Here is a 22,937-nt window from a genome sequence, read left to right as displayed (position 1 = left end):
TAGAAGGTTTTGAGATTTTTATTATTTATTCCTTTTTTTTATTGAACATAAAACAGAAGAATCAATTTTGTTTGTATAAAATGTACAGAATAAATACTCTGGTAGGAGTCTTAATTGTGTCAAAGAATTTTAAAAAAATACCTAAATATTTTTATAAGACAGTGATAGTTTGAGCTATTGTTATAATTAAATGGATGTTGATTTCTTTGTTATATCCTATGAGTAAATTTGCTGAATTTTTTATTTAGTAAAAAAGCAGTTGCTTATTTTTTTAAATCTATTTGTTAGTATCTTATAAAAAATTATATCATTAATTGGAAATATATAAATACTGGCAACAGAGTTCCAAAAGATCTATTTTTTCTGCACATGGCTCACATAAAAAAAATTAACACAAAAAAATTGCTCACATGGCTTAGATAAAAAAAATTATTTTCAGCAAATTGTATTCTTTTTTTCTTATTGTAACGGCAGAAAAATCACATGCACTTACGGTGCATGGATTTTGATGAGCTACAGTATGGCATAGTGAAGAAAATAAAGAGAGATCAGTTCATTCCTTAACTTTTATAAGAAAGCCACCAGGGTAAGGATTGCTTATTATTCCTGAGAATGGCTATAACATTTAAAAGAGTAACTTTTGTTTTATTCAAGTTGACTGTAACAAAGCATAAGCAAATCGTCACTACTGTTTGTTGATCTGCTGTCCTATGAGAGTCCTACATACAATATATATTATTTATATTGCTTTGTTACTTTATTATGTTATAATAAATATACTCAGTATGAAACACTGAGACTTTGGATTTAAATGCCTGTGCTACTTGTTTACTTTTTGTAGTCGGGGTTCAGCTAACATCACAGTTTTAGGAATGCATTGGCCTGAGTCTGGAGTAGATCTGCTGCACCTCATTTTGACACATCATACTTATCTCACAGAGTTACAACCTACCTGTTATCCATTGGTTACAGTGCTCAGAAATGAAATAAAATAAAATGACAGGAAGAATAGGGTTCTAATGGATCAAAGAATTTTTTTTTCTTTAATATTTTAACCAAATTTCTCATAAAGAAACAAATCAATCTATATTATTTTTCAGGGTATATTCCACAGACTGGGGAAGAATTCTATTGCTGTAGTTAGTATACTATGATCTTTATTTTTTGTGTTTAGTCATTTCACTGGTTTGATGCAACTCTCCAAGATTCCCTATCTAGTACTAGTCGTTTCATTTCGTTATACCCCCTACATCCTACATCCCTAACAATTTGTTTTACATATTCCAAATTTTACCTGCCTACACAATTTTTTCCTTCTACCTGTCCCTCCAATATTAAAGCGACTATTCCAGGATGCCTTAATATGTGGCCTATAAGTCTGTCTCTTCTTTTAGCTATATTTTTCCAAATGCTTCTTTCATCTATTTGCCGCAACACCTCTTCATTTATCACTTTACCCACCCATTTGATTTTTAAGATTCTCCTATAGCACCACATTTCAAAAGCTTCTAATCTTTTCTTCTCAGATACTCCAGTCATTCAAGTTTCACTTCCATATAAAGCAATACTCCAAACATATACTTTCAAAAATCTTTTCCTGACATTTAAATTAATTTTTAAACCATCAATTGACTGGTTTGATGCAGCTGTCCAAGATTCCCTATCTAGTGCTAGTTGTTTCATTTCGGTATACCTCCTACATCGTACATCCCTAACAATTTGTTTTACATATTCCAAACGCGGCCTGCCTGCACAATGTTTTTTTTCTACCTGTCCCTCCAATATTAAATCGACTACTCCAGGATGCCTTAATATGTCTATCTCTTCTTTTAATATATTTTTCCAAATGCTTCTTTCTTCATCAATTTGCCGCAATACCTCTTCATTTGTTATTTTATCCTCCCATCTGATTTTTTACATTCTCCTGTAGCACCACATTTCAAAAACTTGTAATCTTTTCTTCTCAGATACTCCGATCGTCCAAGTTTCACTTCCATTTAAAGCTACGCTCCAAACATATACTTTCAAAAATCTTTTCCTGACGTTTAAATTAATTTTTGATGTAAATAAATTATATTTCTGATTGAAGGCTCGTTTTGCCTTATCTATTCGGCATTTTATATTGCTTCGTCCATCTTTAATAATTCTACTTCCCAAATAACAAAATTCTTCTACCTCCATAATATTTTCTCCTCCTATTTTCACATTAAGTGATCCATCTTCGTTATTTCTACTACATTTCATTACTTTCGTTTTGTTCTTCTTTATTTTCATACGGTAGTTCTTGCGTAGGACTTCATCCATGCCATTCATTGTTTCTTCTAAATCCTTTTTACTCTCAGCTAGAATTACTCTATCAGCAAATCGTAACATCTTTATCTTTTCACCTTGTACTGTTACTCCGAATTTAAATTGTTATTTAACATCATTAACTGCTAGTTCTATGTAAAGATTAAAAAGTAACGGGGATAGGGAACATCCTTGTCAGACTCCCTTTCTATTACTGCTTCTTTCTTATGTTCTTCAATTATTACTGTTGCTGTTTGGTTCCTGTAAATGTTAGCAATTGTTCTTCTATCTCTGTATTTGAACTGTATTTAAACCCCAATCTACATTTCATTATCACTAAATTATGGTTGCTATCAATGTCTGCTCCAGGGAAAGTTTTGCAGTCAACGAGTTGATTTCTAAATCTTTGCTTAACCATGATATAATCTATCTGATACCGTGCAGTATTGCCTGGCTTTTTCCATGAGTGTATTCTTCTATTATTATTTTTAAACTGGGTGTTGACAATTACTAAATTATACTTCATGCAAAACTCTATAAATCGGTCCCCTCAATCATTCCTTTTGCCCAGCCCATATTCACTCACTATATTTCCGTCCTGGCTTTTCCAGTGCCTGTGTTCCAATCTCCAACTATTATTAAATTTTCATATCCTTTTATGTGTTTAATTGCTTTGTCAGTTTCTTCGTATACACACTCTACCTCATCATCATAATGGGCGCTAGTAGGCATATAGACATTAAAAGTCATTGTCGGTTTAGGTTTTGATTTTATCCTTATGATTCTATCACTATGCATTTTGAAATACTCTACTCTCTTCCCTATCTTATTGTTCATTACGAGACCCTCCCCTGCCTGCCCATTATTTGAAGCTGAGTTAATTATTCTAAAATCACCTGACCAAAAGTCGTTTTCCTCTTCTCACCGAACCTCACTATTTCCTACTACATCCATCATACCTATGATCATAGATTTACATTTGTCTTGCCATATATATTTCATTGGTTTTATACTATGATATTTGTAACCAAGTTGAAATAATATTTAAGAGGTATATGTTTTGTAAAATATATATATATATTTAGTGTAAGATTTTAGATATTATATTTTTTTTGTTTAGCAAGATTTCATTAATAAAATAAATATTAAAAGTTAAGTTGATTTTTAGATGCCCATTATTTAAGTAAATTAAGTCATGGATATAAATTTATTATTAATTTGATTATAACACATTTTTATTTCTTTAAAAATAATGTTTCTTTTGAGATGTAAAAATATAATATGAATGTATTAACTACAGCATTTGCATTTAATTATATTTAGTATTACACAATTAATTCATTAATTGCATTTTATTTTTTCATTTTCATATTCATTTGCTATATTTTTGCATTTATATCTGCATTTGCTAATATTTAGACTAACATTATGTTTTTTGTTTGTTTTCTTTTTCTTTGTTTATGCCTGCGCTCGTCATCATTTACTACTTATACTTCTGCAGTTAACGACAACTTCTTTGGTAAGGAATTTCAGTCATCCCTAACAATTTTTTTGTTCACCTTTCTTCTTTCTGTGGTGATGTTATGAATCATTATATGATATTATTAATGGTGTTTGTTATTAATCATACACAATTTAAATTATATAATTTAAAAAAAAATTATTTTTATAGTTTTAGTATGTTACATTCTATCGGAGGATATAATTATCTAAATTATTGAGTATTATAAGTAAATTCACTTAATTTTTCTTATTAATTCTCTAATTGTGTAACATTTAATCTGAATCATTTTTATTCATACAGATTATATTGTGTAGTTTTTTATTATTGTTTGTGATATTTAAAAAAAAACCTATACTTTACTTCTACAATACCAATCTTATTTTGAATGTGTGTTTCCAGTGGCATTGTATGAAATAGAATCTTGCATGCTAGTACATTTTATATAGAAGCCATTTAATTAAAATCAATTCGTCAGAGCTTACGCGTATAATCCCCATGCTGTTTGGCTGATTCATTGTCAAGGATATAATCAAAACAGCCACTTCTCTTCCACACTGTTTCCTGTAATTTTGTTATAAAAAAGTCACTTTTTTTTCGAATAGCCTGAAAGGAACTCAAAAAATTTATCAACATAACAAATGTGATAGTCAGTTATCCCACTTAATTTCAGTATTAAATTTCTTGATTTGCAATTAAAAAATGATTTTGGAGATGCTCCAACTATTATTATTAAATTTTTTCTTTATATCTAATATCTCCATTGTTCTGACACTTCCAATAAAATGATAACAATACTGTAAAAAATGTGAGAATTAAAGCTGTGGTTATAATCTATAACTTGTTAACTGAAGGCATAAATTTGTAAAAGTTGACTCACAGGCAAATTTTTTTTAACTCATTGGTTTTTTATATTACTATGGTTGATATATTCATAAATATATCAGTGTCAAAACTAAAAAATAAAAAATAAATAGTAGAAATAGAAATAACATTTACATGATGGTGTATAGTCCACCTCACACATTTACGTGACTTGAGAATTAGTTTAACCTATAGAGCACAATATCAAATATAATAAGTAATTAAAATTTTGGTTGAACTGTTCTCTTTATCCAGTTAGTCACTGCATTATAATTTACTCCTGCTAACATTGTATGGATCATTTTTCTGATAGACTGTATACTTTACCCACAAATGATCAGTTGAGTTATCATAAAATTACTCATTTTTACAAAGAAATTTTTCTTTCTTTCATGTTGAATGCAGTGTAAAAAATTGTCTAGTATTTTATTACTTTTTTGGAACTAAATTAATTATTCTGTTTTAAGAAATGATTTTTTTAACTGATGAATTATTATATCCATTTTGATTTCATAAATTTTTCAATTTTTGAGTTACCTTTACAATAAATTTTCATTATTTTTCTGTATTCCACTACTTCTAAACTTGGGTTTTCTTATAGTTATTGTTTATTCATATTTATTTCAAAATTAAGCAGTTTTTTATAACCTATTGGCAAATTGATATTATGTTGTATAAATTATTTGGGCAATAATTATCTCTAGTTGGTTGCCAATAAAATAAAATTTTATAAATACATAGAACCATCATATTTACTGTTTTAGTCTTGTGTGTGTGTATATATATATATATATAAAATGAATGTTAGTTTGTCCCATATGTGTTCCTATACCATTCATCCATTTGTGATGAAACTTCGGTGAGTTGTGCACATGCCCACCAAGGTTTCTGAATTAGTTTGGACCCACTAGGTGGCACTGGGATCGAGATATTTTGAAAAATTATTTTTACGGTCTGATTAGGCTCATATTCAGAATATATAGTAGTTACATGAAAAGAAAAAGTTTTGCAAAAACTGTACCTGCTAACTGGCACCACTGTCAAGATATTTAATAAACAAACAAATATACAGACTTTTCTTTTATATAGGTATATAAAAAACGCAATGTTCATATGTGTGTCCGCTATAAACTAAAAAACTACTGGACCAATTTACGAGCAGGGAAAAGGGAGAAATGGAACAAAGGGAAATGAGGGAAAAGATGGGTGAACGGGAAATGTGGAAATGTAGAAAGGGGAAGGGAAATTGGTGAAAAGGAAAAAAGGAATAAAGTGAAAGGTTAAATTTTGTAAATTCCATAATGTTCAGTTTATTAATGTTTTATCAAACTTTCAATTAATTGCATTCATTTAATCTAGTAATGGCGAAGCATTGCTAGGTCAGATAGTTTCTGAATATATTAAACTTACTGAATACAGGCCTATTAGATATTTTTGAGAGATTAGATTTGTTCAGATGTGAAATAAAGACAAATCTAGTTTTGCCTGACATAAACCAAAGCATGCTAAAAATGTGTTGAATTACCAGTCTTTTCTTCAAATGGTATTAAAACACTATAGTTCTGATAGTGTGTGAAACCTGCCTCACCATATAACATCACAACTTCACATATGATGTATGTTCAGCAATCAGCGTATTAATTTATATTTATAAATCTTTTTTTTTTTCTGCAACTTTGTGTAGTAACCCATACTATTCTTTCACAGTTTACTACAATGATTAGTTTCTACCTTCATTTAGTGGTAAAATCTTTGATAATAAAATTTTAAATTATGCTCCATTTTATACCTTTACACATTTTCAAATGTTAGCATCAACATGTTAGCATTAACTTAAGCTTTTTTGCATCTATACTCCATCAATCAATTGGGGTAGTTATTAGCACATTGGTTCTAAATCAGATGGATTTGTGTTCAACTTCCAGCAAGAGTCTTCTCCTCTTTCTTAATAATGCAGAAACATATCCTTGATCATAATTCTAAAATTAAAATTAAAACGTTTGGTTTAAGTTTAAGTTATGTTATAGAAGACCTAGTTGTGCTCTATAGGTGCTGTAATGGCACCTCAGCCATTACAGTGATCCCTTTGCGATAGGAAATAAAGTATATGCCAGTAAACGTGATCCCTTTATGATAGGAAATAGAGTTTATGGCAGTAAGCTTCATCCAAAAAGCAGCTGTTCCACAGAACGTCGTGTTTATGCCTTTATATATTAGCAACCACAGCTATTTCGGTTGATAAAACAATTCATGTAGTACTTATCCAAGGATAAAGGAGAAGGGTGGAGAGCGATAGGAATTAGTTGACCTACAAAGAAATAGTGAGCACCTCAGATAGCTAGAGTACATGGTAACTAATTTTTCTTTGTAAAAATAGAATTAATAATCTCTCATTATTTATTATATTAAATTCATATAATAAAGTGACATTTAAAGAAAAAAGTACAATTACATTAATTTTTTTTAAATTAATTTAAGTGTTAGTAAGTTTAAGTTTTTTTAATATCTTTTTTATACCATTTCTTGTACTTGTACAACATTAGTACTTAATCAGAAGTACTAAAATTGGGTAATTTTTTCTGGTTCATGTAATCTGTAAATATTCTGGGTTGAATACCCTAATGAGCCAGGCCTTTGTTACACTAAAAGTTTATTTTATTTTTTTTTTTTTAATGATAGGCTTCTGTATTTTTTATTGAACTAGCCAGCAACATATTTTTTTAAATATAATGCATTGCTATGTAATCTATTTTTCAGTTCATGCTTATTTATTTGCATAATATTAATTTTTATTATATCAAATACTTGTCTGATTTTTGTATTTATTGTGAAAATTCAATTTTTTTTCTTTTTTATTGCAAAGTTAGTTTCCAGCACGCTAAAAATCTTTATGAAGTTGGCTATTATTGCTGGTATTTTTTATATGAGCCTTTTTTTTTGTTGCTTTTTAGTTTTTCTTTGTACAAAATAATATATTTTAATTTTTTATTTATTTATAGTATAATTCTGTTTTTACAGACGTCAGTTTATACAGACTATTTTATTAACAAAGTATTTTTAATTCCATAATTATTCAGTTTTTATAAAATATCAGAATCTTTTCATCTTTGTCCAATTTTTAAATTTCAAATTAGTTCAAGATTATGAAATTAATCATAATCCTTACTAATTAATAATTACATAATAATTATTACTATTAATTATAATTAATTTTATTTATTATTAACTTCATCAAATTGTGATATTTAAAATGTCATGTTTATCCATCAGTATATAAAATACTAGAGATGATATATTAATTAGTTTTGTTGAATATATTTATATATAAATATTTAGTTAATAGACATTAAATCTACTCATATCTCATTGGAAGAAATATGATTGATGTTAATTGCCGAACTACAGATCTTATATTTTTAGGCCTATTTTCTCTAAAATTGGTCTAATTAACAAGTGCAGTTTTAGTTTATTAATATATGATAATACTGATTTTGAATGTATAAAGGCGATTTCTAATAAGTTTTTGTATTTTACACTTCATACTTTTTGTGATAAAGTATGCTGTATGACATTTTACAGATAATCTAGACTTTCGTTCATCTGGGTCAGATCTGATGTCATACATGTAGTAAGATAACTAGGCTTATATTATATCTATTTTTCGTTACCAAATAGGTTAACTGTAATTTTCTCCATTTAATTTGCATTTATACAAGTACAAATAATTTTTATCGTTGTTTTATTAGTGTGTTAAAGATCTTTAACATTAAAGAAAAAAAAATTATAACAGATATGCTATATGCTTGGTTTTTCCTGAGTAATTTCTTTTCTTGCTTATTGTGATTCTATTGTTTATCCAACTTTTCAAAAAATGGATTTCATCCCTTTTGTTTTACCAATAAGCTGATTGACTGAATAAATTGAATTTGACCCAATTTCACAACAAAACTTAGAAGGGAATTATAATTTATTTAATTCATAAACATTTTGCATAGAGATAGTTGAGAAAGAAGTCTTATTAAGTTTTATTTTTATATAATTTGTTGGATGTTGACGAATATAATTTGTAACAGCTGATGGAAGTAAAAAAAAATTAAAAAAACCTCTATTATTCTTTAATGATCCAAGCATCAAACCTTTTAGAACTTTTTGTAATTAGACGATTCCGTACTTTTTTTATTTAAATCTTAAGAGTGCTGTCTCATTTTTCTGTAATGTCTATCTGTTTGTTATGTAATGTTGTCTTGTTTTTTTTTAGGTATGGGTAAGGAAGTTGAAAACCTTATAATGGAGAATAATGAATTGCTTGCAACGAAGTAAGTACATGTTTATGACAACATATATTTTTGGATATGTATAATGCTTAATGTGTAAATTGAATACATGTACATCTCATTTTAGTGAAATTAAATGGAAAAATAGCTTAATTAGGCATAAGCAGAGATACAATAATGTTAAATCAATAATGGAAGGCTATGTTGAAGAGAGTACATTTCAAGGCAAACTGAGATTAACAATTTAAAATTTATGAAAGAGTGGGCTGTGAAAGAAGCTATTAGAAATTGAAAGAAAAATCATTAAAAGAGATACTTAAAGAGGAACTGCTGACCAATCTCCAAAAGTTGAATCCAAAATCAGTATTATAGAACATTGGTGATGATTATGTACAATTTGCCAGAATCATTCTTTTTTACTTTCAGTTCAAAATTTTAACATTTTCTCTTACCCTGTTAACTCTCAGACGAGTACTTTGTCATTCAGATCAACATGGGCTCTTAAATTGTCAACCTCATGGCACTTTTTTATTTTCATTTCATTTGTATTGATTCCATAGTATTAATGGTTTCTAATGTCTCGTATATTCTTTTTAAAGAGAAAATGAATCTGCATTTTATATGATTTAAGAAGATTAGTTCTATTGCGTTTAATAAAAAAAATACCTTTTATCGTTGCATATTGTGCTATACCAGCTATCACATGTACACTAACTATAGTACATATTGTGCTATCGTTACATATTTGTGCCTCTATATTTGCTATCATATATAGACGTTTTCAACTTTTTTCAAACCATTAAATGAAATTGTTCTCTAAAGTACACAAGAGTTTAAAAAAATAAAGTCCCTTCTCTTAGATGTTCATGTATGGCCAATGTACTTGGATAAGTTCATAATCCTAGTTGGAAATTAATGTTATATTATGCAATAAACTCTTATTTTACTTTAAGAATAAATATTACTGAAAAATTAATCATTTCAGTAACATTAGTCTAGTAAAATTATCTGATTTTGAGGCCAGTAAAGGAAAATAGTATTTTTTATTGGAATGATCCTGAATGGTATTTGTAATGTTAGACATTCTGTAAATTTTATAACACTGTAATGTTAAAAATATACATCCCTTTTTTTAGGTTTTAATATTTTTTCTTAAATCTTATTTTTGTTGAAATTTATATTTGAAACTATATAATAACAATAAATAATGATCTTAGACAGCGTTTGAGATTTAATCAGTTATACATTATTATGAAAGAAAAGCCAATTGATTGAGTTTGCAAGAAATGTAATTTAGTAATTGCCAACACCCGGTTTAAAAATCATAATAGAAGAATATACACATGGAAAAAGCCAGGTGGTACTGCAAGATATTAGATAGATTATATCAAGGTTAAACAAAGATTTAGAAATCAAGTCATCGACTACAAAGCATATCCAGGAGCAGACATTGATATCAGCAGTAATTTAGTGATAATGAAATGTAGATTGGGATTTAAAAACCCGAAGAAAAGGTGTCAGATGAATCAGTGGAATTTAGAGAAGCTTGAGGAAGAGGAGGTTAAGGAGATTTTTGAGGAGGACATCACAAGAGGTCTGAGTAAAAAAGAATAGAAGAAGAATGGGAAAATGTTAAAAAGTAAATTCTTAAATCAGCAGAAGTGAGCTTAGGCATAACAAAGAGAACTAGTAGAAAACCTTGGATATCGGACAATGTATTGCAGCTGATGGATGAACGTAAAAGGTATAAGAATGCTAGTGATGAAGAAGGTAAAAAGGAACTATCGACAGTTAAGAAATACTATAAACAGGAAGTGTAAATTAGTGAAAGAAGAGTGGATTAAAGAAAAGTGTTCAGAAGCGGAAAGAGAAATGATCATTGGTAAAATATATAAAACAAACAGAAAAGTTAAGGAGAATTTTTGGTACATAAATTAAAATTTAATAATGTGTTAAAAAAGACAGTACATCGATTTATAATGCGAAAGAAAAGGTAGGTAGGTGGATGGAATATATTGAAAATTTATACAGAGAAAATGAATTAGAAACTGGTATTATAGAGGAAGAAGAGGATGAAAAGACTGAAATTTGAATTTAAGAGAGCATTAAAAAATTTGAATGGCAGGAAGGCTCCTGGGATAGATGGGATACCTGCCGAATTACTGCGCAATGCAGGTGAGTAAGCAGTAGAATGATTATAGAAACTGGTGTGTAATTTTATGAAAAAGGAAAAGTTTCATCAGACTTTAAAAAGAGTGTTATTATCATGATACCAAAGAAAGCTGGAGCAGATAAATGTGAAGAATACAGAACAATTAGCTTAACTAGCCATGCATCAAAAATCTTAACTAGAATTCCGTACAGAAGAATTGAAAAGAGAGTGGAAGAAGTGTTAGGAGAAGACCAGTTTGGTTTTAGGAAAGGTATAGAGACAAGGGAAGCAATTTTAGGGCTCAGATTAATAGTAGAAGGAAGATTAAAGAAAAACAAACCAATATACTTGGCATTTATAGACTTAGAAAAGGCATTCGATAATGTAGGCTGGAATAAAATGTTCAGCATTTTAAAAAAATTAGGGTTCAAATACAGAGATAGAAGAACAATTGCTAACATTTACAGAAACCAAACAGCAACACTAATAATTGAAGAACATAAGAAAGAAGCCATAATAAGAAAGGGAATCTGACAAGGATGTTCCCTATCCCCGTTACTTTTTTATCTTTACATAGAACTAGCAGTTAATGATGTTAAAGAACAATTTAAATTCAGAGTAACAGTACAAGGTGAAAAGATAAAGATGCTACGATTTGCTGATGATATAGTAATTCTAGCTGAGAGTAAAAAGGATTTAGAAGAAACAATGAATGGCATGGATGAAGTCCTACGCAAGAACTACCCCATGAAGATTTAAACAAGAACTAAACAAAAGTAATGAAATGTAGTAGAAATAATGTAGATGGACCACTGAATATAAAAATAGGAAGAGAAAAGATTATGGAGGTAGAAGAATTATGTTATGTGGGAAGTAGAATTACTGAAGATGGACGAATAAGGAACAATATAAAATGCTGGAATAGCACAGGTGAGACGAGCTTTCAGTCAGAAATATATTTTACTTACATCAAAAATTAATTTAAATGTCAGGAAAATTATTTTGAAAGTATATGTTTGGAGCATAGTTTTTTTATATGGAAGTGAAACGTGGACGATCAGAGTACCTGAGAAGAAAAGATTAAAAGCTTTTGAAATGTGGTGCTATAGGAAAAAATACATTATTTTAAAGAAAAATATTAAATATTCATTTTTAATTGCTTTAAAAATAAATTAATAACAATTATGATAAAAGACCATTTTTAATCAAAAATTGACGTAGGTATTGATTAAAATGATCTTTTATTTATTATTAGAAGTAGTAACTTCAATGATTGATGATTAAAAAATTTTTTAGTTTCAAATCAAATAAATTTTTCTTTGTTGAAAGCTTTTTTTTTGTGCAGGACTATTAATTTTGATTAAAGTTGCCTTTTGCAAAAGAGGTGAAAAACAAGTTTTATAAAAAATATTATCTTGTTCAGTTTTTTACCAGATTGTATGTAATGTATACATTGTATGGAAATTAAATGGTTTTTTCTAAAATCAACACCATTTTTTTAGGTGTGCGCATAAAACCTTTTTCACCCCTTTGGGAGTGAATTGGAGAAATAAAGTGCAAATATTTTACTACTACATTTTAAAAGGTGTTATAAAAGAACTTATCACTAGCATAACAATAAAACCTTAATCTATTTAAATCTTCTCTTGATCCTAATTTTACAAGGCTACATCTATAAATTCTTATCAGTTGGTAAAATAAATAAATAATGACTAAATTAAGATTAATGTTCAGCATGTTATAACAGATGTAGGTAAGTGATTAATGAATATCAAATTATGATGACAATATCATACTGTCTTCTGTATTATTTTAATTGGTATTATTTTAATTGGTAGTCTTTTATAGTGGTTTAATCATTTTTTTTAATGTGTTTTGTATAATTTAATTTTGTGTGATTTCAGGAATGCTTTAAATATTGTTAAAGATGATCTCATTATTAAAGTTGATGAACTTACAAGGTAAGAATTTGTTTTTTGATATGTGTATTTTTTCTCAGTAATATAAATGTAGTTTCTGTATTTTTGTTTAAGTATAGCAAATCATAGCCAGGCATGGTTTTTAAATTAGATTATGTAATTGCATACTGTAAGTCCTTATATGTAATTTCATTTTGAACAAAGTTTAGAGTTAAGAGATCTACTTTTTCTAAATTACAGCAAGAATTTTATTGATAAAAATACTCATTGCTCACTTAACACATACAGTGCTGTTGTGAAAACACATACAACGCAGTAACTGTGGTTCAGTGTGCTGCCTTCTACAAAGCAATTCTCTTTATTGTCCTCCATTTTTGGGACTAATAGTATTATGTTACTTTGACTGCTCTGACACCATGAAAGTTGTTTCTTTACATTATTAGTGGATGGTTTGAGTTAAAATGTTTATTCTCTTAGTGTAGTAGAGTTTCTTTGAAGGTAATTTTTTTTCACATTTCTCACTTGGCTACATAAATTTTCTTACCTTAATTAAATATTTAAATTAGAATATTAAGTAATTTTTTTAAATAGTTCACATATTCAAAATAGTAAGTGTTCTTATTCTTACAATTATTTCAGAATAATTTTATTTTAGATAATTGTAATATAATTATACCAGAAATGTTTATATCTATCTATTACACATAAAGAAATTTACATGTTAATTCATTTTATTGCCTTTTCATCTTTTAAAAGACAATAAAGAGGGAGATGCCCTCGGTAACTTAAAAACAGTAATTTTAAATACAGAACATTTCAAATGTTACAATACATTTTTTTGGAAACCATTATACATTATAATTTTTATATTAACTAATTTAAAAACTATTTTAGCTTTGGGATAAAAGTTGATTTCATATAATAATCATTTTTTTAAATTCTGAAATATTGAGTTATACAATGAGATTTTTTATATTTATATTCTTTTATAAATAAATATTCAATTTTCTAGTAATATCATGACTACACATATAATAATATACTCTTAAAAATTTACTGCTTTCTCACTGAAGCATCTCAAAGTTTTTCTTTTATAAACTAATGCATTAGGTGTACTTACTAACAGCTTAATTTTTTATTTTATTGAAGCAATTGTTTAATTATTGTATTTTATTGTTTAGATAATTTAAAATGTTTAATTACAGATATTTATCACTATAATCTTTGATATTAATGGCTTTTTTTATTGTCTGATTATTTCCTCAGTTTATTTTTTTGTGAATAACAATAAATCATTTTTAATAATTATTTTAATTAGTAAAATTACACCTTAAAAAAACATTAATTTATAAATTATTTACTACTACATTAAAACAGCATTATTAAAGACTTTTCAAATTTTACCAAATTTATTTACTTTTCAGCACCTGGTCAGGGCAGTGTATAGCCACACAAAAACTTTTGTGTTTTTCTAAAAAGAACAAGAAAACCCCTTGTTATTTTAGAACAAGTAGTATTTTGGTCTAAAGGAACAAGGAATTCTCATTGTTCTTTTTTATATGCAGATTTGTTCATAAAATACTATCTCTTTTATTTTAGCGAACAAGAAATTTTAAGAGAAGAATTAAAATCATTGCATACACTTAAATCACGTTTGAAACAGAGAGTTTCTGAATTAGAAGAAGAATTAAAGAAAGTTAAAGAAGAAGCAGAAAAACTTGCTAGAGCTAGTAAATCTGATGATGAGGTAAAATATTTTTTTGGCTTTTTAATCAGTTTTTAATTTTATCTTAAAATGAATAAAGTAAAACCTAACTTATTCAGTTATAATTTTTATTTTTAATCAAAAATTACAGTGTACTTTAATTAGTCATATAAAACTGGGAAGAGGATTATTTATTTAGTTCTGGTTGTAGCTGCTAGATAGCAGTACTAGTTGTTTTCAAAATAAATTCTTACATCTTTACAAATATCAACCATTCAGTTAAGTGAAATGATTTTTTAATGTTTTTTTATCTGTTGATGAAATTTAATTTAGATATTAAAAAATTAATTTAGACTTCTTTATTAGTATTAGAAGTAACAATTAATGTAAGTATATTGAAAGTTCTCAAAACATCACATATAATGATGTTGTAGCCTGTGATATAAGGTAGTATAATTTTTGTTGCATCCTTGTCTATGGGAGCAAAATGTCCAGGGATCGTTTAGTGAGGGCATTGTTGCTGACATTTTGAACAAGTTTATCGCACCCTGTAATTACAATTTACAGAGTGCAATTTTTGTAAACCCTCTTACTTCATAGAGGGTATGTTTTTTAATTAATAGAGTGAGGTGAGGTGTATTGTTTGTATTACATATTCTTTTTTCTAAATAATAATTTTTGTTCTGTGATTATCTGAGGATCATTATTTGAATTACATTTTTTGGTCATTTCATTTGTTTATAATGCTACTGTAATTTATCTTTGTGTATTGTAGATCTTTCAATCAGAATAATTTATCACATATCTTAGTTATTTGATTCATATGTGTTATATCTTATCAACTTTTCTCCCTCCAAATTTTCACTTGAGATGTTCTATTTTTAGATAGAAATGCCTTCATTTTCTTTCTGGATTCATTGACCATGTTTCAGAATGCCATATTTTAAGAATTTTGCATCTTATTTCATTCAGATTTTCTAGTAGTGTTTACCATTTTTAGATTTGTTTTGTACATTTTTTTGTTCTCTCCTTTTAGTTAATTATCTTCCTTGCAGTTACATTTTATTATCTTTTTCTCCCCCAACAAGTTATGTATGAAATTTATACTTATCATTCATTAAAAATCTTAATAACATTTCTGTATCAATTGTGCTACTTTTCTCCCAGATCTTTCCTTCAACTCCTTTCTACTTTTTATATATGTTTGGAAAGCAATGAGTAGAGACTTCATCTTTATCTTTTTAAATTACTACTCACTTTTCTTCATTAACTATTGCTTGATTCTTGTACAAATTTAAAATAACTACTGTTCCGTTGTACATCATTCCTACTTTCATATTTTAAGTATTTTATTTCATACTATATTATCAAATTCCTTTTGGAGATATGCAAAAAACTTGTAGATAATATTATTCTTTTTCAGCCTGCTTTCAAAAATTAATTTCACTGCCAAATTAGCCTTCAAATTACATTTGCCCTTTCTAATAATCAATGAATCTTCTGTACACTTTCATCTATAATTCTACTCATCCTGTCTTTGGTGCATGAGATGATAGTTTGAAGTGTTCTTCAGATTTATCTGTTTTCTTTGATATTTATATTTATAGTTAGGTTTTTTTTAGAAATTTATATCATCTACCCTTATTAACAATTCTTGTTTAAGTTCTGTATGTTTCTGATATCAAAATTTAGTTCGTTATGAAAACATAATTTTTTTTCTGGGTCAGTGCATTATCACATAATTTTTCTCCTCTTTATTGCCCTTCTTTGTATTCCTACTGCCTATCAACTCTCATTCTTGTTAACAGTGTTTTTTTCATTTACTCCACAATATCGATATATTTTAACTTTACTTCCCAGAATATTTTCTTATTCTCTATGTTTTGTATGTAACGCTCCAGTAATTTAATTTTCTGCTTTATTGTGTTTCTCCTTTGCTCACTCTTTTTTTAACTGCTTTGCACTTCATGTTAATTTTATTGTTAGCATTTTTTTACACTTTCCTTTCTTCAAATTATTCATTTTTGTACATGTATCAGCAAATCTATCTCTTATTATTTAGAGTGTTGTAATAACTTGTTTACGCATAAATTTTAAATGATAGTGGTTGTTAGCTACTAAAATAATTACCAAAGTTATGCACTGAAACTGCACCCAAGTTTGTACGAGGGTCGTTCAATAAGTCCTTAGAAAATTCAAGAGATGGTGATCATAGTATCGAAAACAGGTAGCTTTTAGTAAGCATCATTTGTTGCTAGAGTGCGTGCAGTTAAAGTTTCAGCTGTACTCATCATGTGGTTTCATTGTTATAGTCAATTGAAGCAACAAGCTATTGTTTATTTAGAAAAATGGAAAAAGTGAGTTTCAAGTGGTGATTAAACACTTATATTTGAAAGGCAACACCAAAAGAGATCAAAGCTGAGTTGGATGAAGTTCATGGCACATCTACTCCCCTGTTTGCAACTGTTTACAATTGGGTAAATGAGTTCATTATATGGTTTTAAGTAATCGACGAATCAGAGTGCATGAAATAGTTGAGGCCATAGGCATATCGCATAGTACAGTGTTTTCAGTTTTGCACGAAAAATTGGGTGTGAAAAAAATTTCAGCAAGATGGGTGCTGCGTTTGCTCTCAATGGAGAATAAAGGCAATTGTGTGGTCAACTCTGAGGCTGTTTTGGCACATTTCCGTTGCAATCCTTACAAGTTTCTGCATCGATACATAACTGTGGACAAAACATGGATACACTGCTACACTACAGAGACAAAAGAACAGTTAAAACAGTGGATTTTTGAAGGCAAACAGACTCTGAAGAAGGCGAAGATGGTGAAATCGGCCGGTAAGGTGATAACGGTTTTTTGGGATGCATGCAGTATCATTTACACTGATTACTTGGAAAATAGGCAAACAATAACGAGATTATTATGCATTGTTATTGCCAGTTTAGCAAGAAAAACGTCCTCATTTGAAAAAGAAAAAGATTCTCTTCCATCAAGACAGTGCATGGGTGCACACCTGTACAGTTTCAAATCCAAAATTCTGGAATTAAAGTTAAATTATTACAACATCCACCGGATTTAGCCCCAGTCATTTGTTTTTTATTTCCAAACTTGAAAAAATGGCTCGGCTGGCAACAGTTCATGTCAAACAAGGTCATCACCCAAACAGATGCTTATTTTGAGGACCTTCCGAAATCCTACTTTTTGGACAGCTTAAAAAAGTTGGAGAAATGCTTGAAAAAATGTATAGAGTTAAAAGGAGATTATGTGAAAAATCAAAAAAAAATCTACACAAAATAATTTGTTTTTTATCTTTTTCTAAGTACTTATTGAACAACCTCATATCATTGATTTAGTTTTACATCCTTAGTTTAAATGTACATACTAACTTCAAGTTGCACTCTACATAAGTATCGTAACTGTTTTAACAATTGGTTTTTAAAAATAATTTTGATGTTTCTAAGTTATGAACTTAAGATGGAAAGTTATAAATGATAAGTTATAAATAATAACTTTAGAAGCAATTTTGTGTTAAGTTTTATATCAGTTAATTTCATGTTCAAATTTTATTTGAATTTTTAAAATGTTTATCTGTATTCTATTTTTAGTTATGTGTTTATTTTATGTAAATAACATTTTCTACAGGAGGATGTACCAATGGCACAAAGAAAAAGATTTACCAGAGTTGAAATGGCTAGAGTTTTAATGGAAAGAAATCAGTATAAAGAAAGATTCATGGAATTACAAGAAGCTGTTAGATGGACTGAAATGATTCGTGCTTCCCGAAATGATCCTAATTTAGATAAGAAAAGTAAACAAAGTGTCTGGAAATTGTAAGAATATTTTTTATTAATATTATCCACATGCTTTAAATACTTAATCTTAATTTTTATTCATCCAGTAGAATTTTAATTGCTTTTTTCCATAAATTTACTTTTCTAATCATTGATATTTCTATTCTATCAATTATACTGAAAGTTTAGCTCTTTCTTAATTTTTTACTTTAAGCAGATGTTTTAAAAATATGAACACCTATCAGATCTAAACTTATGTTTTCTGTAAAGAAAAAGATAATTATTAAACTTTTTATAAATATGATATATATCTATCATTGATGAAAATGTTATTCTTTGCCCTTTTGAAAAGTGATTCTTTTATTGATTAAATTGGTTTTGTAGAGTATAAAGTACTTAACAATGCTTAATGTAAATTACAATTAAGATGTTATGTATTTTAGTTTTAGATTCATCCAATGTTCAGTTTTTTCTGCTTATATACCCTTACAAATTGGTATGAAGTTTATCCAAGAAACAAAGATTGTTTGGGTGTAATATATTTAAAACAAACAATTTTAAAATATGAATTTGTTACTTAAAAAAAAAAAAAAACTTATTCATTTTTCTCAGTAGTCATCATTAAATTTTAATGCTAAGCATAATCTTGTCTAGTTTCTCTGCTTCTGTCATTATACAAAACTTTCATACTTTTTTCATCCACTCATTGACAGATTTTTTAACTTCAATATTACTTCCAAAATGACTAAAAATTCTTTCAGTTTAGGAATCAAAATGAAAATAATGTGAGCCAAATCAGCTGTATATGGGTTCTTGATTCCAAGCTAAATTTTTGAAGTTGTGTGTGAATTCTTTCTGCTGAATTAGGGCAGCTGTTATTGTAAAAGGTAATGTTTGATTTGTATAGCTTCACAAAGCTGTTAAATGTTCTGCAATAAATCATGAATTTATTGTTTTTCCACTTGACATGAAATTAATGAAAAAGAAGGCATTCCTGGTTCCAGAAGTCACTTACAATCACATAACATGTGCTCAGAATTTGTTTGACTTTCTTCTGTTTTGAAGGACTTCCTGAATCATGCTATTCCCTTATTTGCTATAAATAAAAGTGTACTAGTAATTTATGTAATTTACTGTTTCATTAGTTATAATAGAAATACTATTTTCCATAGCTGACAATTAAACAGTAAAATTTGCCATACAGCATCATTTTGGTACTGAATAAATTATGTACTCTTGCAGTACTGATAAGTGGCGGCTCATAGCTAAGTGAAGGTGCTGCACCAGAAAATTCTTTTCTGGTCTTTTCTGGTTTTTGGTCACTTTATGATTAAAGTTTACTGTAAAATAAAAGAACCAAAAAAAAAATGAATCCAATAGAATAGCTGCAAGCAGGATAATAATATAATTCTACACTTTTATCACAATCAAGAATATGGTACATGGATTTTAAGCACATTGTGCCTAAAAACCGTACTCAGTTTAACCAAATAAATAATAAAATGTCAATACAGATTATATTTTTTAATATTATTAGATAATAACTTAATAAAATGTTCGCTTAAAAACACTGTAGTCCAGTGGTGCTTAATTAAAATTTTTATGTACACAGAAACAGTTTTGCCCTTCCAGCGTGTTTTTGGAAAGATTCGGCAATCAAAGAGCCCTTGCTTTCCGCCGTCTTCTGATCACAACCAAAAAAACAACTAAATCACTTTCATATTCTTTCCATCAGTTAAATTAGAAAAGGGAACAAACAATGAACATTCCATACACAAGCACAGTAAAAAAAAACTACATTCCACCGCCACACCAGGGTCGGCACTGTGGGAGTGACAGTGCTCTCTCCCTTGCAGCCTCGTGTGCAGCTTTCTATGTGCACATGCACACAACAACCAAACACCATGCCGCTGGAACTGTGAAGTGCACATTTCCATACAAAGATTTTTGTATCTTTTTCATAAACTGGAGGATGGCTACTGACGTTTTTTCTTAAGGATAATATATTGTACAAGTATAAAGAAAAAAGGACTCATTATATTAAATGTTATCGATAATATCAAGTGGAAATAGGGGGTTCTGCAATTCCACATTGCCTATATGCGAGCCACCACTGATATACAAGAAGGTATTGGCTATTTGTCTGTAAGTCTTTGCTATTAACTACTACCATGCTATACAAAAAGTATTCTAAACTAATTAATATTCCTTACAATGCTTTAATAAATTAGACTAAGACAATCAGTAATAATGATGGAACAGAACAAATCCCTTTGTATATTATCTTAAACATTCATACAAATTGATAATGAAAAATTAAAACATTAACAAACCAGAAATGTAAATTAGTTTATTAAAATTATTATGATAAACGTTTGCCAATTTTCCTGTATAAAATGTATCCAGATTACAGGTTGTATTTTAATAGAAATGTATAAAAAAAAATTGCTTGGAAGTTTTTCCTGTTAATAAAGTATTCCAAGTGCAAAGGCTTAATGCCAGAATAAGTTTATATAAAAAAATTAACTATTTCTTGTTCTAAAATAAGAAATATTGTTTAGGACTAATAATTTTTTTTAAATTAATGTTATTAATGAATTTTTTTTTAATTTAGTTTTAGTAATCTATTTAGTACGGGTGAACGAAGTGGTGTACCACATAGTAAACCTTTATCATATCCGGCTAACATCCGTTACAATGCACCAACACATCATGTGAGTCCAGCATTAGATACAATGAGGAAAAGGTCAATGAATGAAAGGAAACGAGGATTAGATTACATCGATTCTGGAGATCTGTAAGTTAATTTATGCATTTGTTTTACATGTAATTTATCTAGTCATTCTGAAGTCAATAATTAATTACACCACCAAAAATATGACAATATATATATATATATATATATATATATATATATATATATATATATATATATACAAACAAACATTAAAGTTCTAAAATCTGTTTGAAAATTTTTGCATATTGATTTATTTATGTATATATCTATAAAGAAAATTTTTATGTATATAAAAAATATGTGTGGATGTTATACATGTTTAATATCATTAGTGGTTATTTTGGTGTAAAATAATTCTTTTCTAGTTTATTTTAAATCTCATGTTTGGGTTTCTGGTTTTTCCCCCAATTTAAAAAAGAATGAAGATTGTATATATTTTTATTTATTATTATCACTATTAAAATTAAATTATTTATTTTAAATTGTTAATTAGCTTTGTTTTTTGTTGGTTGAAATTTTAAAATTATTACTATTGTTACCCATTTCATTTTTATTAATTTAACATGCGAAATGGATATATAAATTATGTATAAGGTATTTTCTCATTAAATTAATTGATATACGAGGCATATTCATAAAGTAAGGGCATCGGCTTATATTTAAATATTAGTGGGCCTGAACACAGTTTCACGCATGCAGGGCCATCTATCAGCTATTTACAAAGCTAATGCAGTTGTTGTTTTGATTTAGTAGTTATTTGCCTGCTGGTGAATGCAGATCGCAGTGTCCGCAACAATCATTTCTCCTGCCAGTTTTGAAGTGCGCACTGTGATTTGATTGTGTGCAAACGGATCTTCAGCTGCTGAAAGGACCTACAGTAATGAGTGAAGGAAAGGTTAGACAGTTGTGTCGAGACTTTAAAAATGGCCACACAAATGTGCATGATGATGAGCGGAGTAGCAGGCCCAGTATTCAGGCAGGCTCAGTATAACGAAATCGTTGGAACAAGTGAACTGAAAACTGCGATGTGATCGGCAATTGGCGATTAGTGCTCTGGCTGATGAATTTCCAAATGTTGGATGCACCTCTATCTACATAATTGTCACGGAAAAGCTCGGATATCACAAATTTTGTGCAAGGTGGGAACCAAAAATGTTCACCAACCAACGCAAAGAACAAAGAATGTGCAGTGGATGAGCATTTTTGGACTACTATCGACAAGATGGAGATGATTTGTTTTCCCACATTGTTACGGGCGACAAGACATGGATATTCTACACCAATAAAGAATAGAAACAACAGTCAATGTAGTAGTGCCATTTAAGTTCCCCAAAACCGAAAACGTTTAAGCAATTTCCGTACTCGAGTCAAAAAATGTTGGCTGCCGTTTTTTTTTGGGGATAAAAAGGTCATCATTTTGGTTGATTTCATGGAACATGGATCAACAGTTAATCTTGACTGAAACATGCGATTCAAAATCGACAATGCGGAGACGTGCGATCCAAAATCAACAATGCGGGAAACTGTCATCCAGTGAAATCCTCCTTCATGACAATGCAAGTCCTCACACCACTGCTTTAATCAAGAAGAAGATTCACGATTTTCATTGGAAACTTTGTGACCACCTTCCATTATAGTCTTGACCTTGCACCTAGCGACTATTTCCTCTTCTTGCATTTGAAAAAGTGGCTTGGTGGACAAT

At 28.6% G+C, this 22,937-nt stretch overlaps 1 protein-coding gene and 1 non-coding gene across 14 annotated transcripts in view; both read left to right on the top strand.

Annotated features, from left to right (window-relative positions):
- syd (JNK-interacting protein syd) overlaps window positions 1–22,937 on the top strand; it is a 225,482-nt gene that overhangs the window by 96,630 nt on the left and 105,915 nt on the right. For 9 of the 13 annotated variants that reach the window (XR_012757479.1, XM_075373870.1, XM_075373882.1 and 6 more), the window contains 6 exons: window positions 3,791–3,808; window positions 8,913–8,970; window positions 12,985–13,041; window positions 14,599–14,746; window positions 18,350–18,537; window positions 21,113–21,295. Coding sequence is in view for 12 of the 13 variants with exons in the window: in XM_075373870.1 (XP_075229985.1) it covers window positions 3,791–3,808; window positions 8,913–8,970; window positions 12,985–13,041; window positions 14,599–14,746; window positions 18,350–18,537; window positions 21,113–21,295 (652 nt within the window). In the remaining variant the exon portion in view is untranslated. The remainder of the gene's footprint in view (window positions 1–3,790; window positions 3,809–8,912; window positions 8,971–12,984; window positions 13,042–14,598; window positions 14,747–18,349; window positions 18,538–21,112; window positions 21,296–22,937) is intronic. The other 4 variants (XM_075373872.1, XM_075373878.1, XM_075373881.1 and 1 more) reach the window with 1 other exon arrangement.
- LOC142329626 (U4atac minor spliceosomal RNA) lies at window positions 15,168–15,289 on the top strand. The gene has a single exon (XR_012757540.1). It is a non-coding gene; the product is annotated as a U4atac minor spliceosomal RNA (small nuclear RNA).

This window comes from Lycorma delicatula, chromosome 8 (assembly GCF_047948215.1).
Source record: "Lycorma delicatula isolate Av1 chromosome 8, ASM4794821v1, whole genome shotgun sequence".
Taxonomy (NCBI): Eukaryota; Metazoa; Arthropoda; class Insecta; order Hemiptera; family Fulgoridae; genus Lycorma; species Lycorma delicatula.
The sequence above is the reverse complement of the archived record's forward strand: the minus strand, read 5'-3'. Positions and strand labels throughout refer to the sequence as shown.